The sequence below is a fragment of the Athene cunicularia genome, assembly GCF_003259725.1.
Source record: "Athene cunicularia isolate RWA chromosome 3 unlocalized genomic scaffold, athCun1 chr3_part1, whole genome shotgun sequence".
Lineage (NCBI taxonomy): Eukaryota > Metazoa > Chordata > Aves > Strigiformes > Strigidae > Athene > Athene cunicularia.
This window is the reverse complement of record NW_020799097.1, coordinates 91,546,446-91,571,972: the sequence shown is the minus strand read 5'-3', so window position 1 is coordinate 91,571,972 and position 25,527 is coordinate 91,546,446. Positions and strand designations below refer to the sequence as shown.

The 25,527-nt window shown below is 45.8% G+C and overlaps 1 protein-coding gene across 2 annotated transcripts in view; it reads left to right on the top strand.

The window, feature by feature from the left end:
* MDGA1 (MAM domain containing glycosylphosphatidylinositol anchor 1) overlaps positions 1-25,527 on the top strand; it is a 159,208-nt gene that overhangs the window by 73,682 nt on the left and 59,999 nt on the right. For both annotated transcript variants that reach the window (XM_026844142.1, XM_026844141.1), the window contains exon 9: positions 22,611-22,880. In XM_026844142.1, coding sequence (XP_026699943.1) covers positions 22,611-22,880 — 270 coding nt within the window. The remainder of the gene's footprint in view (positions 1-22,610; positions 22,881-25,527) is intronic.

The following is a 25,527-nucleotide window of genomic DNA, read 5'->3' as shown; positions in this document are numbered from 1 at the left end:
GCCAGAGCTCTGGGATGTTCTGGTTCATTTTAGACCATCAGAAGCTTAAGAATAAACTGATGTTCTGGCAAAGGTGTGTCTGTATTCAAAGCTACAGGAAAACCATGCCTTCTGCAAGTTCAGTGTTTGCAGACCTGGAGATCTTCATTAGTAAAAAGATTAAAATCATCTGTAATCATGGGCATGACCTCGAACCACCAGTCTGAACAAAGCCTGACCTGGTTTGTTAGGTTCCACTTTGATGGAAATCCTCTCTGTTTATCCCCTTATTTGTTGTTTAGAGGCTTGTGTAACTAAGCTGAAAGTATACATGTTATTTCTGTGTTTCTATCAATACACAGAACCGCCCCGTTCCCCTCGTTAGGAGCAGAGAGTTTTGTTCCTGATAGTCAACACACTTTCCACTTACACTATTGTGTCTGGGATTAAGTTGCTTAGAGCTTGTGTTTGTGCACATAGCCCTGTCCTCAGTGATACAGTGTTCACTCTGCTTCCCCATGCCTGGGCTGCTAACAACTAATTAGAGTTGTCAGTCTAAGGACAGGCTGAAGGAGGAATCAGTTTTACTCTGTCATGGCTGTAAACCTAAATGGCCACGGTTCAGAGCACAGTAACAACCACAGAGGCTTAGCTGGCCTCAGATTTGTTTTAACAATTACCATCTATTGGTCCTGGGGCCTGGCAGAGGAAGGCTTTGACAGCACTTGCATCAGTTTCAGATTGGGTCTTAAGAGGGGTTGTACCAAATGTAGCTGAAAAGAGGATGGCTCCTGTTTGTCCAGGACTTGTTTGCCCTACCCTCCTGCCAGCCTCGTGGCATTGAGGGGCAGGTAATCTGACAGGCTAAGGATGCTTAGCTAAAACCTTCTTTGTGACTGCCTTTATGTTTGTGGAACAAAGCCCCAGGACTCCCAGTGCTGCTTTTTTGTAGCATTAGGTGTATGCAGCTTTGAAGGAAAACATCTTTCACAGGATAAAGCGGTTGTATGAAATTTGGCTGGCCTGAATTTTTCCCCTCGGTGTGTAGCAGTTAGGCCTTGCTCTGCAGGACCCTGGTCTCTTCCCTACTTGCTGCCTTGTGGCGAAGTTTCCCATGTGCTACCACTCACAGAGATTTTCTTGGGAACTCTCCCTTGCACCCTGAGAGCTTTTCTGATTTACCCCTTTGACTGAAATTGGTCTGACGGAGCATGTCTGCACGCTGTGGTGGCCAGGAGATATAGGAGACTTGAGACATAAAGCAAAAGGCCCAGATGGCAGGGAGAATTCACCGAAGCAGTGGAGCCTGGGGAGCAGATTTTGCAAAGCTGGCATGTTCAATCTGTGGCACCACATGTCAGATGCAAAGTACCAGGAGGCCTCCTCGCTGTGCCCTGGGTAAACGACCATGAAACAGGAGAGGATGATACCCAAATACGTGCATCAGAAAGGTGCGAGCCCTCCTTAAAGAAGGGACCTGGGTCTGCTACGTGAGACTGCAGCCTGCCTGCACTGCTGTTCAGCCTTTGTGCAGCTCATTGCTCATCTCTAAACACCTCTGCGGTTGTAATGATAGGCTGAATAAAAGCTTGTGTGAGAGCTCCTCGCCTAGAGAGATGAATTTGTTTGTTCAGAAGAGAACTGGTTTAAATCAGCTAATCCATTTCTCAGATATTGTTGGGAGAAACAAATATACTTTCCATAAGCTGCCATTATCCCACTTTTTGGCCAGATTCTGCAGGAAGAGCATCTGAATTTTAGAGACACAGAGAGAGAGAGAGAGAGATATCCAAGCTATACAGTTTTGTCAGGAAAGGAGAGACAAGAGCTGTACAGACACAGTAGATGGCAGGCAGTCTTAGTTGTCTCTGGACAATTGCTCACCTGCTGTGGCCCTTTCAGGGCTGAACACCATGTCTTGTACCATTCTTATTCAGATACTCCTTTTAAGGTTTTCCTGCCATGGCAGCTATTTTCCCTATAGGACCTATCTATGCATCAACTTTTTGGGATAAACAACCAATTCCAGAATCCTCTCAATCACTTTGTGCTGTGCATATTTGGATCTTGCCCAAGTTCCTTGTCTTTAAACCACAGGAACATACTGCTCCCAGAGTACTGTCAGACACTTTCCCAGTGCTTCCCATCCTGCTGTTCTGAAGAAACCACTTTGGTTTTGAGCCCTATTGTTGTTGTCTGGGTTTAGGCTGTAGGTGAAACCACCTGTATCAAAGACCTCCAACCTGCATTGAGGCAACCTGGTTGGAGGGAGAAGGTTTCCTGGCTCTGCTTCTGTTTGCATGGGGATGTAACACGGGTTTCTCTCTAACATACACGGTGAGTACTTCTGCCACGCACTTACCTCCAGTCCGCAGGTTAGAGAATATGAGCTTGGCACAGCAGCTGTTGCCAAACTTTCTCTCTTGGTCTGCACAATGCTGGTACATATGAAGGGGATGTGAGAACTGTGCCAAGGCAGGGCTGTGGATCCAGGAGCAGGAGGCAGAGGAATATTCTCTGCCAGAGGTGATGGACGGGACTGGGATCTGAGTTTGTGGGGAATGTGTTAGGAAGAGGAGAAGATGGTACATGCTTGTACGGTTGTGTGTAGTGGGTATATTTGAAAGAGAAAAGAATGGGGATAGGAGAGCTAAGAGGGTGGGAAGGTTTGTATGTATGGTCTAGCAGCTGACACTTGAGCAAAGTAGATTTGGGAAGGCATGCGCTCTATGTGGTAACACTGGTGTCAGAAGCCATGGGGCAAGGGAGGTGGTAGATGGAGGGAGTTAGAAAGCTGCTATGAGCTCTTATATTTTAAGACTGGGGTCACAGGACAGGAAAGGAGGGAATTCCCTGTCCCTACCAAATTCTGCCTCTCGGTGACCAGGACACAGGCATGTTGAGTGCCCAGCTGTGGGGAGAGAGATGCCACAGAACAGAACTCACTAGGGGAACCAGGAAGACACCAAGCAGACAAAAGAGCAATTAATTCTCTCATGATAACTCTCAGCCTCTACACAAGAGCCTGAGGCACAGAGACGTGAAAACAGCTGTCCACACCTTCAGGGGAGCACAGGACATCAGACCTGATACAGGACCTGTGCCAGGGGAGCAGAGGCTCTTTTTCCCTGGCCTCTTTCCCAGAGAGCACGATGTGGTGCCATGGTATTGTGCTTGTGTCTTTGCTTTTCTCCCATGATTTTTGGGCCATAAACCATGTCAAGCAGCACCTATAAGGGTGCAGGAGTAGGCTCCCTTGCTATTCCTCACCTATTCCCTGCACCATGGTGCTAGAGCAGAGCTATTTTCTCCTGTCCCACTGGAGGACTGTGGCAGGCATGTGGTGGCAATGCACAGAATAGCGATACCACTTTTGGGGAGGGGTCTTATGCAGGGAAGACCCAGAGTCACTTCTGATATGAACAGAAGCCCTAGCAGGAAACTGAGCATCCTGGTGAGTTGTGACCATCCTGACTACAAGCTCTGAAACATCACCAATTATATTCACTCGTATAGGGAAACTGTTTGAATCTGAATTAAATTTCAAAGGTGCTCAGGTTCTCTACACCCCAGCAGGTCTTTCTGCTGCCAGTTCTGTGCTGGGACACCGTACTGAGAGGCTGAGGGTTCAGTTTTTAGGAAGGGCGTAGGGGCCTTTTGGAGCTTTCTGTGGGGAAACAACTGTTCAGTTACTAGTTTCTGCATTTCCACTTGGGCAAGTCTCTGAGAAAGAAAATGTTTTTTCCTTGAATCCAGGAAACTGTTTTCTCAAAGAGTAGAGATCCCATTTCCAACATGCATCTCTCTAACCCTATTTCGCTTCATACAGTTCCTGATTTCCATTCCTCTTTGCTTCTCTATTGCAAACAAAAATAAGCATGTGTGTGCACACACTCCTATCTTATCTCAGCTTCTGCTGCTGATTCAAATTTAATTGGCCTCCAGGACTTGAGGTAAAAACACTTGGTTTTCTTTGATGAACCTAAAACACCATCACTGGTCCTAGGAATTGACAGACATGCTTAAATTTCCTAGTTGCATGCAGACATGTTGCATTTTGTATGATTTTGAAGTCGTGGTTTCTAGGGTCATGTGTGATCCCAGGAAACCATGGAAATTTTTCATTACTGTTGACTGGGAGGAAGCTGACTTCTGAGACTATTTGCTTGTTTGCCAAGCTGCAAGGGCATGGATGGGATGTAGAAGAGACAGAAAATGGCTCCATTTCTGTGGCGAAGAAACACCTTGGATAAATCCCTGCTGGCTAAAGAAAGAATGGCAACTGAAGGTCATTCCAGATGACCCTTTGTAGGCCCTTGATCTGTTGTGACCTTCTCTTACATCTAATGAAACAAGTGCTGTAAATTTCATGTGTCACAAATATTCTACAACACTAGGCTCAACTCAGCCAAGCATTTGATGAGAGGAATTGTTTGGAGTGCCAAAACTAACAGAGGCTCCCGTCAGTGGCTGCGATTGAGGTCAAGGGAACAATAAATAAAAGTGGCATTTGCACTGAACAGGGATTTTCCTTACCAAGTGCTGATTGCAAAGAGATATTTTACTGTCCTAATCATACGCTAGAATACAGTAGCTAATAACTTAATGCAATATAGATCAGCTTAATAGTGCTGGGTCTGCTGGGATTTTCTGAGCAGTTCATAGCTTATGCATAATACAAACCCTTTATCCAACATTCTGGTATGCTGTAAAATGGGAAACTGGGGCTTGACAGAAAGAGAGCGCCCCTCCATCTAAGGTAGTTTGCTGGAAAGATAATAACAGATCCAAAAGGATGAGAAGATGGTGGACATTGGCAGGGTCAGAGGATAACAGAGCAACACTCCAAGTAGGTTTTCTGGCTTGGGGATTTTTCTCTTCCCCTTGGACTTGTGATGAGGCCTTGCAAAAGTCCAAGTTTATGCATGGAAATGGTCAGGTTTTCATTCTGATTAGCTTTCTAGGAACCAACTCACATGTATAAGTGAAAAGATGCAAATAAAACTACCTACAGGTTCCTACAGGAGGAAAAATGGTCGGACTTTGTGGTGTGGGGTTTTTTTAAACCATGTGGGGAAGCTTATGTGCTCCAGTCTGCCTACCCAAAATCCTGGGACTCCATCATCCTGATGAATATGATAAAGTAAAAGCTCTTTGGATCTCTTTCTAACCATTTTGTGCTCTTTGTCTAGAGACGAGAGTTACTTATATGCCGAGCATATTCTCTTTCACTAGTGGAGCTGAGAAACAAGGTGAGTTTACCTTTGTGGATCTACACTTGGATTATTTGTACATTTTCAGTGCAGCATCTACTCACAGACTGAGTGACAGAGAATTCAGTGTATGCCTCAGTAAGTTGTTCCAGCATTTTTTTTTTACTCATGGTTCAGTTGTCATGTGACTTAATCGAAGCCTGTCTCATTTCAGTTTCTAACTACAAGCTCTGTTTATGCCTTTGTCTTCTTGCATAAAGAGCTATTTGTTATCAGCAGTCTCTTCCTTGTGTAGTCTCAGACACCAGAACAAGTAATCTCTTAGCCTTTTTCCAGTATGCAATCCAGAAAGAGTCTCTTTAGCTGTTCACCACAAGGCGTATTTTTCAGCCCTTGATTCATTTTTATAGCCCTCTTACGGTTTTTTCAACATCATTCTGGCAGCGTGGTCACCTGTATTAAACAGAATTTCAAAAACAATCTCACTGATACAGATGCAGAGGTGATGCCCATCTCACAATATATTTAGTAAGCTTTGACTTAATCATCCAAGAGTTTGGGCATCTTTGGACTACAGAATAAAGCTGAAAGCTGATGTTCACTGTGTTACATCAACTCAGGTTCCTCTTGGAGTCAACTCTTTCCTAACAAGAGTAATGTGTTCTTTCCTCAACAGTTTTCTTTCTAGACCTTTACATTATCCAAGATAAATTAGATGCAGTTACCATAAGCCCATTCCATCAAGCAAACCAAGTTGTTCTGTGTGAGGTATCTCTCTAGTATGTTGTTTACTGTTGCATATTTTGTCCTCTATAGATGTTGGTATCTTATCCTGACATCGGCACTTAAGGATACTCCCTTTGTGTGGGAGGGAAGGAAGCAAAGAGCAAGCTACATCTCAGAGCTGTGCCAAAGTCTGCGCCCAGTCACCCCAGCTACAAATGGATGTAAGGTCATTCAGATACCAAAGATGGTTATGTGTGACATTGGCTACACAGCCTGAATGGGGGACTTTATCATTTATATGCTTTAGCTATGCCAACCTGATGGCTGGATCATCGACCTTGATGAAGATGTGAAATAGCATCAGTTTAAGAGGTTCATATGAGATCTCACTAGTAAGGCCTTCTTAGAGAAGGTCTTCTCTCTCACTAGAGAGATCTCAGTGGTGCGTGCACCCATTTCTTTTTGAGCTCTTTCAGGTAATGTGTTCTTAATCTGCTTAATGTGGGCTGCATTTGAATAGTATTACATCTTCAATTAGTCTGTCGTGTGGAAACAAGCCAGAATCCTTCCAATGCCTGAGGATGTTATGACAAGATAGTTGCTTTTCTTGTTGCTTTCTCAAACACTACCCAGTTTGTCTGCCAAGGACCTATAAAACTATATTAATCGTCATTCATTTTTTAACTTCTAAAGTTGCATCCCCCAGTCATCTTCCATGAGATTTTTTCTGGAATCAGTGAGGAATAAAAAGGTTTGTTGCTGCTTGTTTTGAGGTCTCCTCTGCTTACATTGACCCAACTGGTTCGTGTTTGTACTCCCATAGACAATACATGCATGGAGAGTACAGAATAATTTTATCTCCTCCGGTGTTTACAGGATGCTATCACAAACTTCCCCTCAAAGTCCTCGCTAGATGAAGTTTTCCCCCATCTTTTCCTACTTTCTATAGCATTTTTAAGATTTTTATGATCTGTTATTAGTCTGTTATTCTGCCATTTTTGCACTGATCAATTCAGATCAGGATACACCAATCCAGCTTGAGTCTTACAAACAGGGCGTAGAGAAGTCTGTCTTCCATCATCTCTGGATTTTATCACAGATTTATCCACAAATATTTCCAAATTTAAGTCTACACAGGTTCTTTCCAAAGCTGTACCTAGAATTGTATCTTCTCTTTTCCCACCACAGTGGGAGGGCTCAGCAAACATTGCTGAAACTTGTTTAAAATGTCCTTTTCACCTGGGGTATCTGATTCTGGATAGTGTTATTATCTATCACAGAGAGACTGGCAGGAGCAGGATGCCATATTACAGTGTGTGCTGCCAGCACCCCTTGGGCTGATAATTGCTGATGGATTGAATCAGGCCAGGATCTGCTTTTTGATCTTGATACAATGGCTAAGAGTGAGGGAGGTAACAGCCTTACTTTTTCTGCCCCAGAAGAGTCAGGAATGTGAACGGAAACTTTATGGAACCAGCTTCAGGCATTTATCTGTTGGACCAAAATCCAGGCATCAGGAAGTGGAGTGTGTACTTCCAAAGTTGTCCTGCTATCACCTTTGCTGCAGTTGAAGCCTTACTCAGTCAACGTGAAAAAATGTCTCTGTGAGACAGGCATGTGCCCACATTACAGGGGTACTGCTCCTCCAAATGGTTCCTGTAGTGCTGGCCCTGTTTGAGGTCAGCCTCAGAAGCACCCTGGAAAATCGAATGTCAGAGCAGATTTATCCAGTGAGTGGGACTGTTAATAAATTTCCCTCTCCTCGTCCAAGTCCAGAGGAGATGGGACAGAGCTGATAGCCAGATGGAAGGTCAGGGGAGCAGGCTGCTGCCCTTGAATGATTGCCAGTTCTGTCACTGGTCTCTGTCCTGTGCCCTCTGCTACAGAGGAGGCTCCAAGCCCTGGAGAGTGATTTCTGGGAGCCCACACCTGTGGCTGTCAGAAGTGACAGTGCTCTTCCTAATGCAGGGAAAGACAAGAGCTGCAGGGCTGCATCTGTTTCATCAGCGAGCCCGGTGTGCTGCTGCTGCTTCTCTGAAAACACAGTGACAGTGTAAAGACTTAAGGTTCCAAATGGGAGAGAAAGTCCTCCATGGCGCGAGTCCATGCCCTTCTCTGAGATGCATGATACCATCCAGGCCTGAAGAAATGGGACTGCTACTCCATAGGTCATCAGGAGTTTTAGAAATAAGGAGTAGGGAGGTGATTCTCTGTAAGTAGTAATCCACTGAAGATACATTAATGAAAACCTATGACAGTGTTTTCCTAGCTATTAGGCCTAGCATAAAGGACACAGCCAGTATAAAGATGAACCAATAACCAAACTGTATTTGATACAAAAGGGTCAGTACATGGGTGAGCGCTGGGGGTACAAACAAGTCAGATTATACATAATCAACATCAATCCCACTGACCCCAACAGTGACACCACATAACCAACAATGGGCAGAATAAATGGTGAAATGCAGTTTCCCATAGAAAGGATGGGAGACAACCAAGTCAACAAGCCAAATACATAAGACCAAGGAAGCCACATACTGAATCTCTACACAGCCTGCATTTAGAAAGGCCAGACCTGACTGGAGCCCAGTTCCAGGGAGGCAGGAGGTCCTTCCCCAACAGGGAACTCTGCAGAGTGCATCCACCTCACAGACAGACACTGCCCCTGCCTGCAAGGGGTCCCAGCTTTTATCCCCAAGTGGGACACGGAACCTTTGTTTACTTCATGTGGGACACCTGGGGCTCATTTACCTAATGGCTCTCCCTGCCAGGCCGGCCGCACCCTGGAGGGAAGCCTAAAGGCAAGCTCACCCCCCTTTGGGAAGGGCTGTGGGAATCACCCATATGTCAACCTTAATTTGGGGCTTGGGGTTGAAACCCCAGCATTTCAGACAGATAAAGCATTTTTTCATAATTAATTAGTAGAGGAGGAGTTGGACACATGCACTTACAAAATTCACATATTTTAAATGCATACAGGTAGCAGTGTGAAGGATGGAGGGGGAAGACAGGACTTTCAGATGGCACAGATGGCGGCTATTTGGCAGCAAGCTTTTTTGAGCCAGTCACTGTTCTGAAAGACCTCAGCCATTTCATCTCATGAACTGCCTGAACCTATCGTCATTTTTCCATCCTTCACCCATGATTGATTTGATCTACCTTGATTCATCTGAAGATGATGATGACAATGATGAAGAGGTAACCATCCAGAGAGTGACAGCAAAAATGCTTACAGTAAAAAATGTTCTTGCCTCTCCTTTCTCTATGCCACATATACTGATCCTGTGTTTTTAAATCACATGCATTTCTTAAGTTCCTGTATGCACCACCCCCCTTGTTACATTAATTCTTATGGGAAAAACTGCTTCAATATCTGTTGACCTCAACTGCTTCATCTACGAGACTGAGCGTTTGCTATAAATCTTTTTGTTTGAGCATCCTTTCAGCCTCTTTCTGAACAGTTACGTTTTCATTGTCGTCATCTTCCTCGGATGAATCAAGATCAATCAAGGGTGAAGGATGGAAAAATGGGGTAATGATGACAGTTAGCGGAGCAGGATATTAAACGATTGGCAGCAGAACTCTGATGCAGTGGATAGAGAAGTGATGGAGAACTGAGTGTTGCTTTATGCTGAGTTCTTCCTCCTTGGTCCAAATTCTCTACTAGGCCTGAAGAAGAGGCTGAGGAAGAGCCTGTTTTTTCAGGTAGGTAGTGATGACATCACCAGGAGAAGGTCTAAAGCAATGAAGAAATACAGTCCTTGGGAAAACTGCTTAAGGGGTTGGGGGCACAAATTGTGTTCTTCTCCATCCCTTTGGTTGGGGGGATGGATGAGGAAGATTACAGGAGAATTCAGCAGATGAATGGGTGGCTCCAAGACTGGTGTTACCATCAGGGCTTTGGATTCTTCAATCATGGGTTGATACACAGGGTACCTGACCTTTTGACATTAGACGGAATGCACCTGTTCCGGAGAGGGAAGGGGATCTTGGGGCAGGAGTTAGCTGGGCTCATTGACAGAGCTTTAAAGTAGATTTGAAGGGGGAAGGGGGCAAAACATTGGCCCATTTGAAGTGCATGTATACCAGTGCACACAGCATGGGTAACAAACAGGAGAAGCTTGTAGCTGTGATGAAACAGGAAAATTACAATGTTGTTGCTATTCCAGAAACATGGTGGGATGTCTCCCATGACTGGAGTGTGCCAATTGATGGTTACAAGCTCTTTAGGAGGGACTGACAGGGAAGGAGAGGTGGTGGGGTGTCTCTGTATGTTAAAGACTGTTATGATTGCTTCGAGCAGAGGTGTAGTGAAGACAGGGTTGAGTGTCTTTGCATTAAAATCAGGGGAAAGGCCAACAGGGCAGGAGTTGTAGTAGGAGTCTACTATAGGCCACCCAACCAGGACAGAGAGATGGATGAGATATTTTATAGGCACTTAGGTGAAATCTCATGATCGCTTGCCCTTGTTCTCGTGGGCGACTTTAACTTCCCTGACATCTGCTGGAAATACAACACGGCAGAAGAAGACCAGTCCTGGAGATTCCTAGAACATGTGGGAGACAACTTCCTGATGCAGCTGGTGAGTGAACCGACCAGAGAAGGTGCCCTGCTGGATCTCCTCTTTGTGAACAGAGAAGGGCTGGTGGATGATGTGGAGGTTGAAGGCTGACTAGGGCACAGTGATCATGAAATAATAGAGTTCTCTATTCTTAGAGAGGTCAGGAGAGAGCTAAGCAGGACTGACATCCTGGACTTCAGAAGGGCTGACTTTGTCTTGTTTAGGCGCCTGCTTGAAAGGATGCCCTGGGAGACTGTCCTGAAGGGTATAGGGGCCCAGGAAGGCTGGGTGTTCTTTAAGAAGGGAGTCTTAATGGCTCAGGAGCAGTTAGTCCCCAGGTGCTCTAAGAGAAGCCAGTGCCAGAGAAGACCACCCTGGCTGAACAGGGAGCTTTGGCTGCAACTCGGGGAGAAAAGGAGAGTTTACAGCCTTTGGAAGAAGGGGCTAGCCACTCACAGTAATTACAAAGAGGCTGTGAGGCTATGGAGGGTAGAAATCAGAAGGGCTAAAGCCCAACTGGAAATTAATTTGGCCTCTGCAATCAAGGACAAAAAGAAAAGTTTCTATAAGCATGTCAGTAGCAAAAGGAAGTCCAGGGATAGTCTCCGTCCTCTGCTAGATGCAGGAGGAAATATGGTAACAAGTGATGAGGAGAATCACTGAGGTGCTTAATGCCTTCTTTGCCTCAGTCTTTAATTAAAAGATTAGTTGTATTGATGAAATCCAGCCTCCTCAGCCAGAAGACAGAGACTGGGAGAACGACCCCCCTGCAATCCAGGAGACAGTCAGTGACCTGGATTCATCACATAGACATACACAAGTCTATGGGACCAGATAGGATACAGCCGAGGGTGCTGAAGGAGCTGGCTGGGTGCTCGCCAAGCTGCTTTCCATCATTTCCCAGCAGTCCTGGCTGACTGTGGAGGTCCCGACAGATTGGAAATTGGCCAATGTGACACCCATCTATAGGAAGGGTTGGAAGGACGATCCGGGAAATTACCGGACTTTCAGCTTGACTTCAGTGCCCGGGAAGCTGATGAAGCAGCTCATCCTGAGTACCATCACACAACACATGCGGGACAACCAGATGCTCAGGCCCAGTCAGCATGGGTTTATGAAAGGCAGGTCCTGCTTGACAAACCTGATCTCCTCCTACAAGAGGGCGACCTGCTTATTGGATGAGGGAAAGGCTGTGGATGTAATTTACCTTGATTTTAGCAAGGCCTTTGACACCATTTCCCACAGCATTCTTCTGGCAAAAATGGCTGCTTGAGGTTTGGACAATCACACACTTTGCTGAGTAAAAAACTGGCTGGACGACCAGGCCCAGAGAGTTGTGGTAAATGGAATTAAACCCAGTTGGTGGCTGGTCACGAGTGATGTCCCTCAGGGCTCGGTTTTGGGGCCACTCCTGTTTAACATCTTTATTGATGATCTAGACGAGGGGATCGAGTGCACCCTCAGTCAGTTTGCAGATGACCCCAAGTTGGGTGGGAGTGTTGATCTGCTCGAGGGTAGGGAGGCTCTGCAGAGAGACCTGGACAGGCTGGAGCCGTGGGCTGAGGCCAACTGGAGGAGTTTCAATAAGACCAAATGCCGGGGGCTGCCCTTGGGCCACAACAACCCCCAGCAGCGCTACAGGCTTGGGGAGGAGTGGCTGGAGAGCTGCCAGTCACAGAGGGACCTGGGGGTGTTGATTGACAGCCGGCTGAGCAGGAGCCAGCAGTGTGCCCAGGGGGCCAAGAAGGCCAGTGGCATCCTGGCTTGTGTCAGCAATAGCGTGGCCAGCAGGGACAGGGAAGGGATCTGACCCCTGTCCTCGGCACTGGTGAGGCCACCCCTCGATTCCTGTGTTCAGTTTTGGGCCCCTCACTACAAAAAGGACATTGAATGACTCGAGCGTGTCCAGAGAAGGGCAACGCAGCTGGTGCAGGGTCTGGAGCACAGGTCGTACCGGGAGCGGCTGAGGGAACTGGGGGTGTTTAGTCTGGAGAAGAGGAGGCTGAGGGGAGACCTCATCGCCCTCTACAGCTGCCTGAAGGGAGGTTGCAGAGAACTGGGGATGAGCCTCCTTAACCAAGTAATAAACAATAGGACAAGAGGACAACGGCCTCAAGTTGTGCCAGGGAAAGTTCAGACTAGATAGTAGGAATCATTTCTTTACAGAACGGGTTATTGGGCGTTGGAATGGGCTGCCCAGGGAGGTGGTGGAGTCCCCATCCCTGGAGGTGTTTAAGAGTAGGGTCAGTTTAGAGTTTAAGCATATGCTGTAGGTGGGAACTGTGCTAGGCGAGCGGTTGGACTAGGTGATCTCCAGGGTCCTTTCCAGCCTAGATGATTCTGTACGATTCTGTGTGCTACTGTGTATGGGGAACCTTGTCCTCTTTCTCCTCTGTAGATAAGTGGAGAACCACTGTATTGTCTTTTCCTGGTCTGGCTTTGCCCCATGCATCCTTTTTGCTTGCTAGTACAGACAAAGAGTTCAAAGTAAACATAGTAAGGAGTGCTGGTTAATACTTGATTATCTTAATTGCCTTGGATGCCCCTCTTTCCTCTACCAGGCTCTTTCTGCCTTGGGTCTCTCACCTTTCCAGCTCTGTTCTCATTATTAAAGCAGGTCTGATTTTTTTAATCAACATTTTTTGTATTTGGCTGTGCTTGTTTCTTGCTTTGCTTGCCTGTTTGGAAAGCAGCTGTGGAGGGATCATCTAGTGCTCTCAATTTAGCTTTCAAACTGAAAACAGAAGGTGAGGTAATGCTGTAGCCCAGCTGTGAACAGAGGACTCTGACCACCTGTGGCCCTGACGATCTGTGCATTTCCAAAGCAGGGACTCTTCTCCATTTTGACAGGATTGCAGTTCTCAGAGGCACTTTGCCCTGCAACCTCCCTGATCTTAACTTTCAGTTCTTTTATTAAAAGGGTCTAAACATATGGAGGCAATTGAATTGCTCAGGCAGCTGGTAGCAGAATAGGAGCTTGTTGCTACTGGATTGCTACTTGGAATCGGCAGTCACCTCTGCCTGGTAGCTCCTCTGGTCGTGGGTGAGATCCTCCGCAGGAGACTAGGGGAAACTCAGTCTGTTCCTTGTAGGTGGCAGCTGCATACTCTGGACATGAGCCCTAGCAGTGACATTAATTGGATGCTTCCTGGAGTCCAAAGATTTATCACTATATTTGCTATGGGGAAGTGCAGGCTGGTGTCTCTTTTCCTTCCCAAGGGTAGCTCCGTTGTGGCATGCAGCAGCTCAAACACAGGTGGTGTCTTCCGTCCAAGAACAGGACATTCTGTCCAAGTTTCAGATGCGTGTTATGACTCAGCTTACGGATGAACTCATTAAACAAGGCACTGAAAGTTCGTGGAGATTTTCACTGTCCCCTTCTGTGCAGGCGTTGCACAAGCATTTACTTTGGTCTGCATTCATCCCGCCTAGCAGAGATGTGAGGGCTGGGATCACCTTAAACTTTCTGTGCAGGCACAGGAGGGAGGGACATAATGCCAGCTAGGGATTCCTACCATCCAAATGGTCCTCTGGAGATGTCCCTCTCAGTGGCTTTGGAGGGAGGTGACGTTCCTAACTTGGGCGCCTCAATGAAAAGCCTGAATTTAGATAGGATACATTTGGGCTTTAAACTATTGTTCCAGCTAGCTCCATATTTGCTCTCAAACCGGGGGGGATGATCAGTCCTTTTGCAGTTATTCCTCCTCAGGAATGTGGAGGGCCTATTCTAGAACAAAGAACATCACAGATTGCCTGTTTTCCCTTCTTTACACTGTGGATGGAAGCACAGGGAATGCATTCTGCTGTAACGGGCCAAGCAGCTCTGTTTCTGCTCACAGGGTTGCAAATGGTACTTGTTGATCTCTGCCCTATTACAGGTCCCTGTGCCCTGCTTGTTTCTGCCAGGCACAAGAGGAGAGTCAGAACTGTAGATGCAGGTTTCTCTCTTATTTTCTCCTTTCCCAGACTTTTTGCATGTGATTCCTCTGGCATTTAAAACTCTAGGACAGTGTTACTGCCCAGAGAAAACAAAATCCCATTTGGAACTAAAGCTGTGCCTCTGCCATCTGAAGAGCAGAGGAAGGAGAGAAAAGGGAATTGTAAAGATAGATATATACATATACACACACATACAAAACATCATCTTGTCAAGGACTTAAGAAGAGAACTAAGAATTGTCTCCTCCTAGTATTTGTTGAGTTTGGGGGATACTGGGGATAGGACAGAGCTGGTTACTAGGACATAAATACACACCTATGGGGAGGACTTGCAGTAGGTTTAAACTGCAGCAAGGGAATTGGGTTATATGGAAATAAAAACTAGTGATAAACTCTGAAGTAGAGGAAAGATGTGGATTCTCTGTTTTAAAAGAAGAATCTCATTTTGTTCTTTTTTGGGGGCTTGATTATTATTTTTTTTTCTTTTCCTTAGTTTGCACTGGCAATGAGTTGCTTTATTCCCAGAACTACCCAGCTGAGTAGCTCACCTATGAATTATTGAATAGTAAGATAACTGGTTCTCTGCCAAAAGTTAATGCATATAGGATGCTTTTGGGGAAAGAGTATCATTGGCTGACTGTTAGTGAATGTTTGGATCTAAACTATTTATATGCTATTGGGAGCAGCATGTCACTGCTAGCCCAATTTGTTAAACAGAAGTATGTAGTAACAGATGCATGGGTATGAGCTGACATCTTGTTATCCTCTAGAAGACAAGAGACAGAACCTGAGCAGAGAGTTGGTGGTCTGGCAATGCTACACATGGGAGGGCTCTCATTTTGTGGGTGGTGATTTGCAGAAAAAAGACTCTACAACTCAGAGAGAGTTATAAAGCAGGTATGTTTACACCCGTGATGGGGTGCAAGGGGATTTCTCCACAAAGCTTGCACACCCACTGCACACTTCACCAAAAACTCAAAGAGTGTGAATATACATATTCATTGGATTACATAACACAAACATACATATGCATGAGTAAGGCTGGGTTGGTTAGAAAGGCTGATGTCAACAGTTTATGTCATATTTGCACCTGTGCATTGCCTCCTAGTGGGCATCTTCGGGGCTCTTTGGGAGGAAGGCTCACAGTCTTTCTCACCTTGTTTTTTTTCCCCAGAGCATGCGCAGATTCTCCTGGCCAATTTCTTGAATAACAAGAGTGTTTTTCAGCTGGTTTACTCAATCTATCTTATCTAAGAGAACCAACAGAACTTCTACCACCCATATATGGCTATCTTTACTCATTACCAAGATTCCAACTAGTTAGAGCACACCTGTTACCCAAGGATAAAACCATAATATTTTGCTGAACATTATAGTTCTTGGTAGATTTTCACAGTGAACTGCTTTGGTTTATGAACACAGTAGTCCCTGGTAAAATTCCACAGAACAGTCTGGGCAAGCAGGAATCTTAGCAATATTAAAAAATACTATAAGTAATACTATAACTTGCTGTAAGTAAGTAAATAAGTTGCTAAGCAGTTGTCTATAAGTAAATAAGTAAATAAATCTCAAAACAAGTAATCATTTCTCTGTATCAGTGGGCAGGAGAATCTCACATCCACCCTAGCCATTATCCTGCTTCATCATGCTATAATTAGCAAAATTGTCTATAAATTAGAGACAGTATCTTCATGTTAGTCTGTGGGAAAAAAATAAATCTATATTTGGGTTATGCCATTGGTCTGGCAGTAATTGAAGATATTAGCTCTGAAATGCCCACTCTCTTGCCCTCTTTATTTGTCTTGTGCATAACTTTGCTAATTGGGTGGTACATGTGTGGGAGGAGGATTATCAGCATGCATTTCACATACAAATGTGTATGTGTCTTCTGTACATACACCATCTCTTTTCCCACTTATCTTTTTCAATTAGGGGAGTGTACTGTTTTGAAACCAGGCACTTAAGGTAAGTGAGGCATGGGAATGAGGTGGCTTTACACTGCAGGAGAATACTTGTCTTTGTAGTGTTTTGTTATCATGAATTAATTGGGCAGTGAGTCTGAGTGGAGTTCCAGCATATCTAGGAGAGATCTTTTTTGAGGAGGCATATCTGTGAGGCAGAAGGTCTGGAAATTCCGACCCAGGATGGAATTTCTTCAAAGCACTGTGTAAAGTGAGCTAGGGGTCTCTGGTATTAATCAGCACAGCTCGTCATGCAGAAGAGGAAATCCTTTAGTAAATCCCTCTTTATTAAAACAAGTTGAAGGCTGGTTGAGCTAATTGGCTTGGAAAGTTCAGAGAAGAGGAAAGCAGCAAAGCTGGTAGTGAATACATTTCATCTGCTCTTCTTTTAAAAGCAGTCAACTAGCACAGAACTAAGCCTCTGCTCTGAGCTCTGCTTCTCCAGTCCCTGCACCCACTTGTCTAGCAGAAAATGTACTTGAACAAATTTGTTTTGTTTGAAATAACAATGCTTGCGACTTGGCTTTCAAGCACTTCACAAAAAAATACATGTTTTATCTCTTTATACATGGGGAGACTGAAGTGCAAAGGCAAAAGGCATAAAAGATGAAAGAGATTGTGGCTTTTAGCTGAAATAGGTTGAGCAAGCCTTCCTGCATCTCCCCTCTTCTAACTACTCGATTATATCATCTCTCGGAAACAAGCAAATGAGGCTGGGCTTGTAAATATTAGTTGGATATTTGTCTCTAAGTGGAAGACTTCTTGTGCCTCGTGTGTTCTTGGGCTGTAGGTGCTACTGCAGAAAACAAAATTCCTCAGCTGTGATTTCCCAGCCTTGTGACAATAAAACAGATTCCCACTTGCTTGGGTAGGGAGCTCTGGTCTTTCCTGCAGCTGAAACCATGGCGTTTTCTACCTACTGTGAAAGCAGGGGTGCAGTATCTTTGATGCCTGTGACATCTTCATTACGCTGGATGATGGGACCAGGGGCTGGATAAGGAAGGCACCCTTTGCTGGGATCACTTTCGTTGCCTAGAGAAGGCTAGGGAAGACTGCATCTAGTATGACTGTGGAGTGGTACCTATCAGGATTTAAATGGCTGCTGGATGGGGTCATAATGGTCTCATAAGGCCCTAATAGCAGCCTGTGCTGATTTGCTTTCCAGAGAGAGAATTACTGCCTGTTGTCATTAGCCACTTTGGATAATGAAACACAGCTAATAATTGTAACTAACTATGAAGTGCAGTCTTTCATACCAGGTTATCTGTGTCTTTTGAAATGTTGATCCAGTGAGTGAGTGGTCAATTAGCTCTCACAGGTGAGATAAAATGAAGACTACAAGCAGGACTTCTGTTGCCACTGTGATTTCATGGCTAAGCTTGGAGGGAGTCATCAGCAGAGTGGGATGAGAACTGAGCAGAAAATAAAGCGCACTCTAATCTAGCAAGGCTTGCTATTTTCATCACTTGTGTTACATGTTGCACTTTCTAGATTTAAATAAAAATGTAAATGATGACTGACTCTGGGGAGTAGAGTAGAGGGTGTTTTTCACAGGGGAGGAAGCCTGAGCTAAGGACTGAAGAGTGGGTCAGGATATAGGAGTCTTGGTGCTGCTTCTGTCTGATGCTGCTGGTTCATGTGACCTCAGGCTGGCCATCTTTCTGCTTGTGCCTCTTTTTTTGCCTGGACATTGCTGCACCACAGTGCTCCTCACAGCAGAGAAAGTGTTGTGGGAAGTAAATCCCTGTAGAAAAATGAGAGTGCAGCAGCCCATGGCAGCTCCATAGACCAGTACAACATGGACAGCTGACCACCTACAGAGATGGTTGTTATCAGCTGCTGGTCAGGGTGGTTACAGGGCAGAAAGAGCTGCCTGTGAGTCAGAAAGCAGGTTATGAGTGAGGTCCTCAGCTCTGACAGCCCCTTCAAAATGAACCAGCATTTGGGAATTGACCAGGATATGCTGTTCACAGTTCTCAAGCTACAGTGGGAAAACAGACTTTGCATGTGTACTGCACAGTACTGTTGTACTGTGATGTTTAGGATTTGCAGTGTTCTCAATCCTTGCCCAAGCTCTTAATGCAAGGTCTGTTCACTCAGTGTTCCCCTGTTCTGCACATAATGGTTTGTGTTTAAGCTTGTCACTGTTTTCTGTGCATCAGTCCAATATGAGCTTTTTGTTGCCTTTCATCCATATCAGATTGAGCAGCCTCATGACATCATCTCCATTTTTAAAATGAAAAATTTTTTTCACTTTTCTTTTTTTCCCCCCTTCTGTATTTACCCCAGAAGTGAAAAACTTTCCATAGTACATCACTGCCATCCTGGAATGCTCTGACTTCATTGCTGATGAAAGAAGCGTCTCTGCCTTCTGGAGACATCTGATTTTGATGGGAACTTGCAACAATCAGACAGCATTGCAGGGATCGCTGAGTACCCCTTCTTGAGCTGAGCCCAGGCAGGACAGGACAGTAACAGTGCAAATAGGCTGTGGTCTCTCCTGCAAGCATTTTGGGTCTTGTAAGGAAGTACATGTCTCCCTTCCTCAAGGCTAAAATAAAAACAGACTTAAAACAAATACTTAAAGACTTGACCACAGCTCAATAGCCAGTGCACTTCTCACCCATCTAGCAGGACAAGAATTGCAATCCTGGTTATTTCTAGTGAAAGCAAGAAAATAAGAGGTTATTGAGGCACAAAACAATGCCCCTTGACACTTGACATTTCTCTGCTGTACTTCCTTCCCTCACTCTTGCCCTTCATTGTTGTGAACACTGTGCTAGCTTAGCAACCCTTCAGTGCAGAGCATCTGCTCTGGCTCACAGCAAGGGAGCTTGCCTACAGCCTGGGTTTGCCTTAGGGTGCCTGGCACGCTGGAGTAGGTTGCTTGTGTTCAGCTGATTTGATCTGCTCCTAACGAGCTAATTCTGCTGCAAAGGCAGCCTGCCCTGGCTTGTGTTTTACAGCAGCCGCATTTCAACAAGGTTGCTGGAGAAGCCTTGCTCCTTCAATGTTGCCTAGAATGGTAATGCACTGCTGTCTTCATCCCTTTTGGCACTCCTCCTGCAAGCTAGCTTTTCTAGAGATAAGTTGTGTGCTGAGAGAAAACAGTAATCGTCTGTATTTGCTGTGTTTCTTACCAGGGGATCCTGAAGCCCTGTATATGCAGAGAGGTTTTTTACCTCTTCCTTGAAGTGTGGCAACATGGCTACTGCTTAAAAGAGCACTTCAGCTGCATGCACTGGAGTTCAGTGGAGATACAGAAAGGCATTTGAGGAGCCTCTGGACAAGGACCCACCTTTGGAACTGGGCTAAAAACTCCCCAGAGAGAATCGTGGCAGCTTAGTGAGCTAAAATAGCCAGGTAACTGCTGCCTTATAGTCAGCAGGGATGCTGCTTCCCTGTGGGTATTAGAGGCACTTGGATAACCATCATTTCCTGCAGCTCCCTAAAGGTGTCTGTGCAGGAGTCATGTTGGAGGTCTCTGCTCCTAGACAGTCACCATCTCAGTTGTACTGGAACTGTTCAGTTCCCAGCTGTGGGGAGTCAGAGCACCGATTCATTTAAACAAGCTTTCTTTTGCATTTAAGCCAGGGATGAGAAAAGGCTGTGTTGTTATCTGCTAGGATTTGAAGACTGATTCCCTGCCTTGGTGGTGGGTCTCCCACACTTCTTCAAGTGTACAACTTGAAGAGGTGTGGGCTGCCCAGTAGGCATTGGAGACTAGAGCTGATGTCTGACTCTGTAATTACTGTCGACCTTTCTTTGATTTCATTATCCACTGGCAGCCTTCAGGAATAGCAGGCCCTTGCCACAGTACTGCATCCTTTGCAGTGATGGGTTGACCTTCTTCAGCTCTTTCTCCAGAAAACCCAGGGGCTCCAGGACTACCTGCAGAGTTAATGCTTGTTGGATGTTTCCTAGTGCCAGAGACAAGAGGAGAAAATGTAATCAGTTTTTATTGTATAGGCACTTTCACACATTCCTTCGCAAGATGATAACATAGGCCCAGAGCCTGTTCCAGTGCAAATCAAGTTAAATCCCATTTCCCACTGAAGAAGATTAAATATCTTCTACATCCTTGGCTGCTCTGATGTTCCTGTGACCTAAGGAAGCATCTGGACTGTCCCAGCCCTGCTCCTTTGTCAGCCCTAAACATGCCCTCAGTGATGCCCAGGGGGGTACTTTTCTTGCAGCATGTGTCCTTGTAGGGGGCACTTTGTCCAATTTCAGACTTTTTCTCTTCCTTTGTTCCAGCTCTGTGCACAGGCATTGCTTGGTGCAGTGAGGGAAGCTGCTCTCCCTCCCCTTATGAGATAGATTGCTTTGAGTACATCTGGAGCTGCTGTGCAATTTTTTTTAAGCCTTGCTTTCGCTGGTTTGTTGTATTTTTTTTTCTACATCACCAGCTGGCCTTGATTATAATGTGAGACCCCACCAGGTTCAATTAAGAAGCAGATGTGACCCAAGAAACAGGGTAGCAGCTAGGGATGGAGATGACACATTCGTGGCACTAGGTCTAATCAAACAACTTCTCACATTATTCTCACCGTGAGGTGGGAGACGTGTGAGCCAAAGGCAAGTCGGTACTTGGAGCACCTGCAGAGACACATTGCTAGCAAAGCCATCTGTAACGAGCTGACCATGCCACTCAGCACGGCAACGTGAGCTCAGTCAAGGGCTGCTTTTAATCCACTTAAATGCAGCAAAGGGCCCAGTGGCTCAGAGTTGAGAATGAGTGCCTAGAAAACAATCAGCTACTGTTAAACAAGGGCTGCCAGGTGGAGGGGATCCTTGTATGTTGTGTACCCACAGATGCATACCCTCCCCTGGGAGGAGGGACACTGCATGCAGACCTGTGGGGTGGTGCAATAACCACCTTCATCTGTAGTGTAGATGGAGATGTTGCTAGTGTTACAGAGCTGTATATGTGGGTCTTGCTGGAATCAGGCTATGGGAGGGGAGAGACTAGTGTGCTGGAGCCGTTTGGGTACAGCTGTGTTCAGGACAGCAGGGATGCTGTGTGACCTGTGGCTGCTGGTGGAGCTGTGTCTGTGGTGCTGCAGATGCTGTGTGGCAGGTTTTGGGGCTTGGCTATGCATAGCAGCGCTGCAGACTTTCAGAGGAGGCAGGTGCTTTGTAGATCTGTCGAGCACAGAAGTCTGTGGAAGAGCAGGTGCTTTGAACCTGGAAAAGGTGAGTTATGATTGTTCTGGAGCTGCTATAAATCTGTTTTCTCTCTTCTACGTTTGGACAAACAGCTGTTTTGTGTTCAGGAAGCTTTTCTCATTTTAGAGTGAGAGCTTCTGGTTATTCCCATGATGTAGTGTGTTAATTAAGAGTTTACTGCAAGTGAAACATGTCCATCAGATGGCTCTGCCATTGCATTAAATAAGGGGTGGCCCAAGAAATACAAATCCAGACTTTCTCCTTGCTCAGCCCCAACCATGCCCAAAACATGAGGTTCATGTACATTTTTACAAGTGCTAAAGAACAAGACTTAGTAGCCTCTCTTTGCTAAGGAGATCACCATTCTTACACTACTGGCATTCTTACACTACTGGCAGAGAAGCTGACATGGAGACACGTGGCTCGCCTCCCAGTGTGGGGGAATTTTTGCTAGAGATAATAATAGGCCCCAGGATCCCTGTAGCCAGTCCCTGATGTGTTATACAGGTGAGGCCCTCTCACCCCTTCAGGTCTGTGCTCTGTGGGGACAGCCAGTGCGTATCCTTCTATCTGAATATGGTGTCTCTGATAACCTTAGTGGACATTGACCAGAAGAACATGAATGTGACTGCTGGGGAGCATAGCTGCCTGCTCAGGGAGTGCAGTTTATGCTGGCTGTGAGGACTACGGTTATTCTGATTACGATCTGAGGGTTGAATCCAAGCTGTGTCACTCAGCTGCTGGAGTTGCACTTCTCACATGAAAGAGCAGGGTTTGGTAGCTCCTCCAAGCAAGTGTCTTGACTGTGGGATGAGTACTTGCTAAAGGTCATCCCTACGTAATAAACGGAAAGGAGGTGGGAGGTGGCCCCAGCTTAATCAGAAAGAGATGTCAGATGACTATTGCTGCTTTTGGTTTGATGAAGCCTGGCTCGTGCTAGAAAATAAATATCCTTATGGAAATTGTAAGTGCCTGTCTCCTCAGACAAGTCCAGGGTGACCGTGCTGAGCGAGAGCACTCTTCCCTGACGGCATCCTTGTCTGTTGCTCTGTTCGGTCTCCAGTCCCCCCCGTGGTGGAGCCAGCCTTCCAGGACGTGCGCCAGGGCGTGGGGCGCAGCGTCACCCTGCGCTGCACCATGCTGAAGGGCAGCCCCATGAAGGTGGCCACCTCTGTCTGGCGCTTCAATGGGACCCTTCTGGCACAGCCCCTGACAGAACAGCAGGACTACTCGGAGCTGAAGGTGGACAGCGTCAGCCGGGAGACCAGCGGTAGCTATGAGTGCAGCATTTCCAATGACGTTGGGGTCTCCACTTGCCTCTTCCAGGTGTCTGGTAAGTCGTAGAGTGCACACTGGAGCGAGCTGTTGGATGTGGTCATGGAGGTGGGAAGCTTGATCCCCATAAACTAGCGCTAGTACAGGCAACCTCTCCTGCCTCCTCTGTGCATGGCGCTTTGTTCAGATGGGATGACTTTACAGAAGCTGACAGGGAGATCTGCCTCCGTCATTCAGGCAGTCCTTCAAGTCTGGGATGGACCTGGAGCAGTTAGTGCCAGCCACTGGTACATTGTAGCAGTGTTTGACCACTTACCTGAAAGATACAGGAGGCTGCCATCAGCTTTCAAGCTTGGACCACCTGTATCATAGACCAAGGGAGGGTGAAAGGCTCTCTACATCCCCCAAACAGGTTCCAAACCATCTAATTTCCCCTTCAAAAACTGTATTATGTATTCCTGTACCTTCCCTCTGTCTTCTCTCTGTGTCTCACAATGCCTGCTAGGACAAACATGAGCTGGGAATGGGTACTACTACTCGGTGGATTTGTGGCTCACAGTTTTCTGTGAATCCAGCAGGCACTGTAATGGGACTCCTCTCCAGCACCTGCAACTGCAAAGAGGGATGGCAGAGTTATAGCATCTAAAACCACACGTCTGACCTAACCTCTCCAGCTGATCATTAAATCTTTTCCCATGACCCCAGAATTGACTTGTGCACCAGTTTCTAGGAAAGCTCTCCAATGAAGTTGCCTTAATAAGCAGTAAATTCAGCCAAAATACTAGGTTTTCAGTCCAGGGCAAATTTATAATACTTTTCAAGTCAGGGCTGAACAAACGAGAATAAATAACCTCCAGAGAGGCCTGGTTTTGAAGCAGGTATTTCTGGGGTTTGGAGAAGCTCAGGTATGCTCTAACTCTGAGATGCTCTCAGAGATGAGGGAGACCAAACCACTTCTACTGTTTGGGTCCCCTTTCAGAACCTTGCTCTCACCCCTTGAGATTTCTTGGAATTTGTCTGGCAGTGGATTTTCTTGAGAACTTTGGCCCTCTTTACCCTTTCTTCATATGCTGGCAACTCTCCTGTCACTAAGTGATGGTAAACCATATCCCGCTATGAGCCACCACATCAAACTGTGTCCCTCTCAAGCTTGAGAATGCTCCCATGATCTGAATTTCTTGCTGGAAGTAGTAACAAATACATATTATCATCTGGTGTACCATGCTGTGCCCTATGATGTAAAATCCCCTCAGCGGAAAGCGACATTCATCACTAGAGAGCACTCATCAGGAAGGCAGCAAGCATTTATTTTCCTGCATCCTTTCTCCATTTCCAAGGCATTGGTATCTGATGGTGGCTTTTCAGTTCCAGATATCTCTGCCTGTGTCCTGGACAGTTACAAATCAATTAGAGCTGCTGAGCCTGTAGAGCAACCTGAAAAATAATCCAGTAGCTAGACTGCTGCACTTGGGCTCAAGAGTACTGGAGTTTTAATTCCCATCAGCCACAGCCTTCCTGGGTGAGCAGGGGAAATAGCATCATCTCTTCTTTTTTCTGTTATTTCTCTGTGAAAGTAGGACCATAAACCTTTCTATCTGATAGGGAGGCAGTGACTCATTTGTGACTGTGATGTGTTCAGAAGTACTGGAAACAGAGTACATAAATCTGACCAGGATGGTATTAGTTTCGTCTATGGATGGGAGATTAGCTTTCTGAGATGTTTTGGAAGGATAGTGAGACATCCAACCCACTTGCCTTGAGTAAGTTAGTTATCTGGGCAGCACATACTGGTCACCACCACCTGCTCTCCAACTAGCCACAAGCAGAAAAGCCCTGCAAGGTGGAGTGAATAGCCTTCAGCTCTTCCCAGCAACTGTAAGCAAAAGACAAAACTTTCCAGCAATGATAAAAGCTTCCAGAAAAGAAGTTCCCAAAGTATCTTATGTGCTGCATTTCTATTAGAAGGCTTTTTTTCTAGCTTCCATTTCCATCTTGGAGTCAATTAATAAGGAATTAATATCATGCAAGATGATGATTATCATCAGTTCTGATTTTATTTTGGAATCCATTATGAAGCTTGACTTCCACAGTCAATACAAGTTGAATAAGCAGCAATTAGTCTCTGAGGTGCTTCTGAACTTCTTACTTGTGCAAAAATTCAAGTCAATAAAAATAATAAGAAAAAAAGGTCTTGGAAACAAACATCAATATTATCCATCTGAGTTCATAAAAAATAAACACTGAATCCTTTCGAGCCTAATTATAACCACACGGAATGGCAGGGCCTGTGATTCAAGTGAAAAGGTGTAGCAGACTGCCTGGAAAGATGGTGTTTATGCCTGTTCTGCTCTCCCTCATCCATTGCTGCCCAGGCATTTTTCTGGTCTGTGCAGGTCCACATTGGACCTGAGCCCAGAAAGGAGAGATTTGGCTCTGATACAGCTCCTGCCTGGCCCAGGACAGGACTTGCCTAAAATTGGAGAGCACAGGGTGAAATGAAGGCAGTTTCAAATAGGGCAGCCAGTTATGGGTAAGACCTTGAGCTGCTTCTGGGCTCTGTGCATTAGTCCACCAGCTGCTGAGCTGCATAGCAGTACCCTTTGAATCCTATTTGGTAGTTCAGGACAACAGTGGCTGGGGAAATGATAGGAAATCCCTCCTTCTCTGACCCTTTTCAGTTTCTCTCTGGTGTATCATTTGTCCTG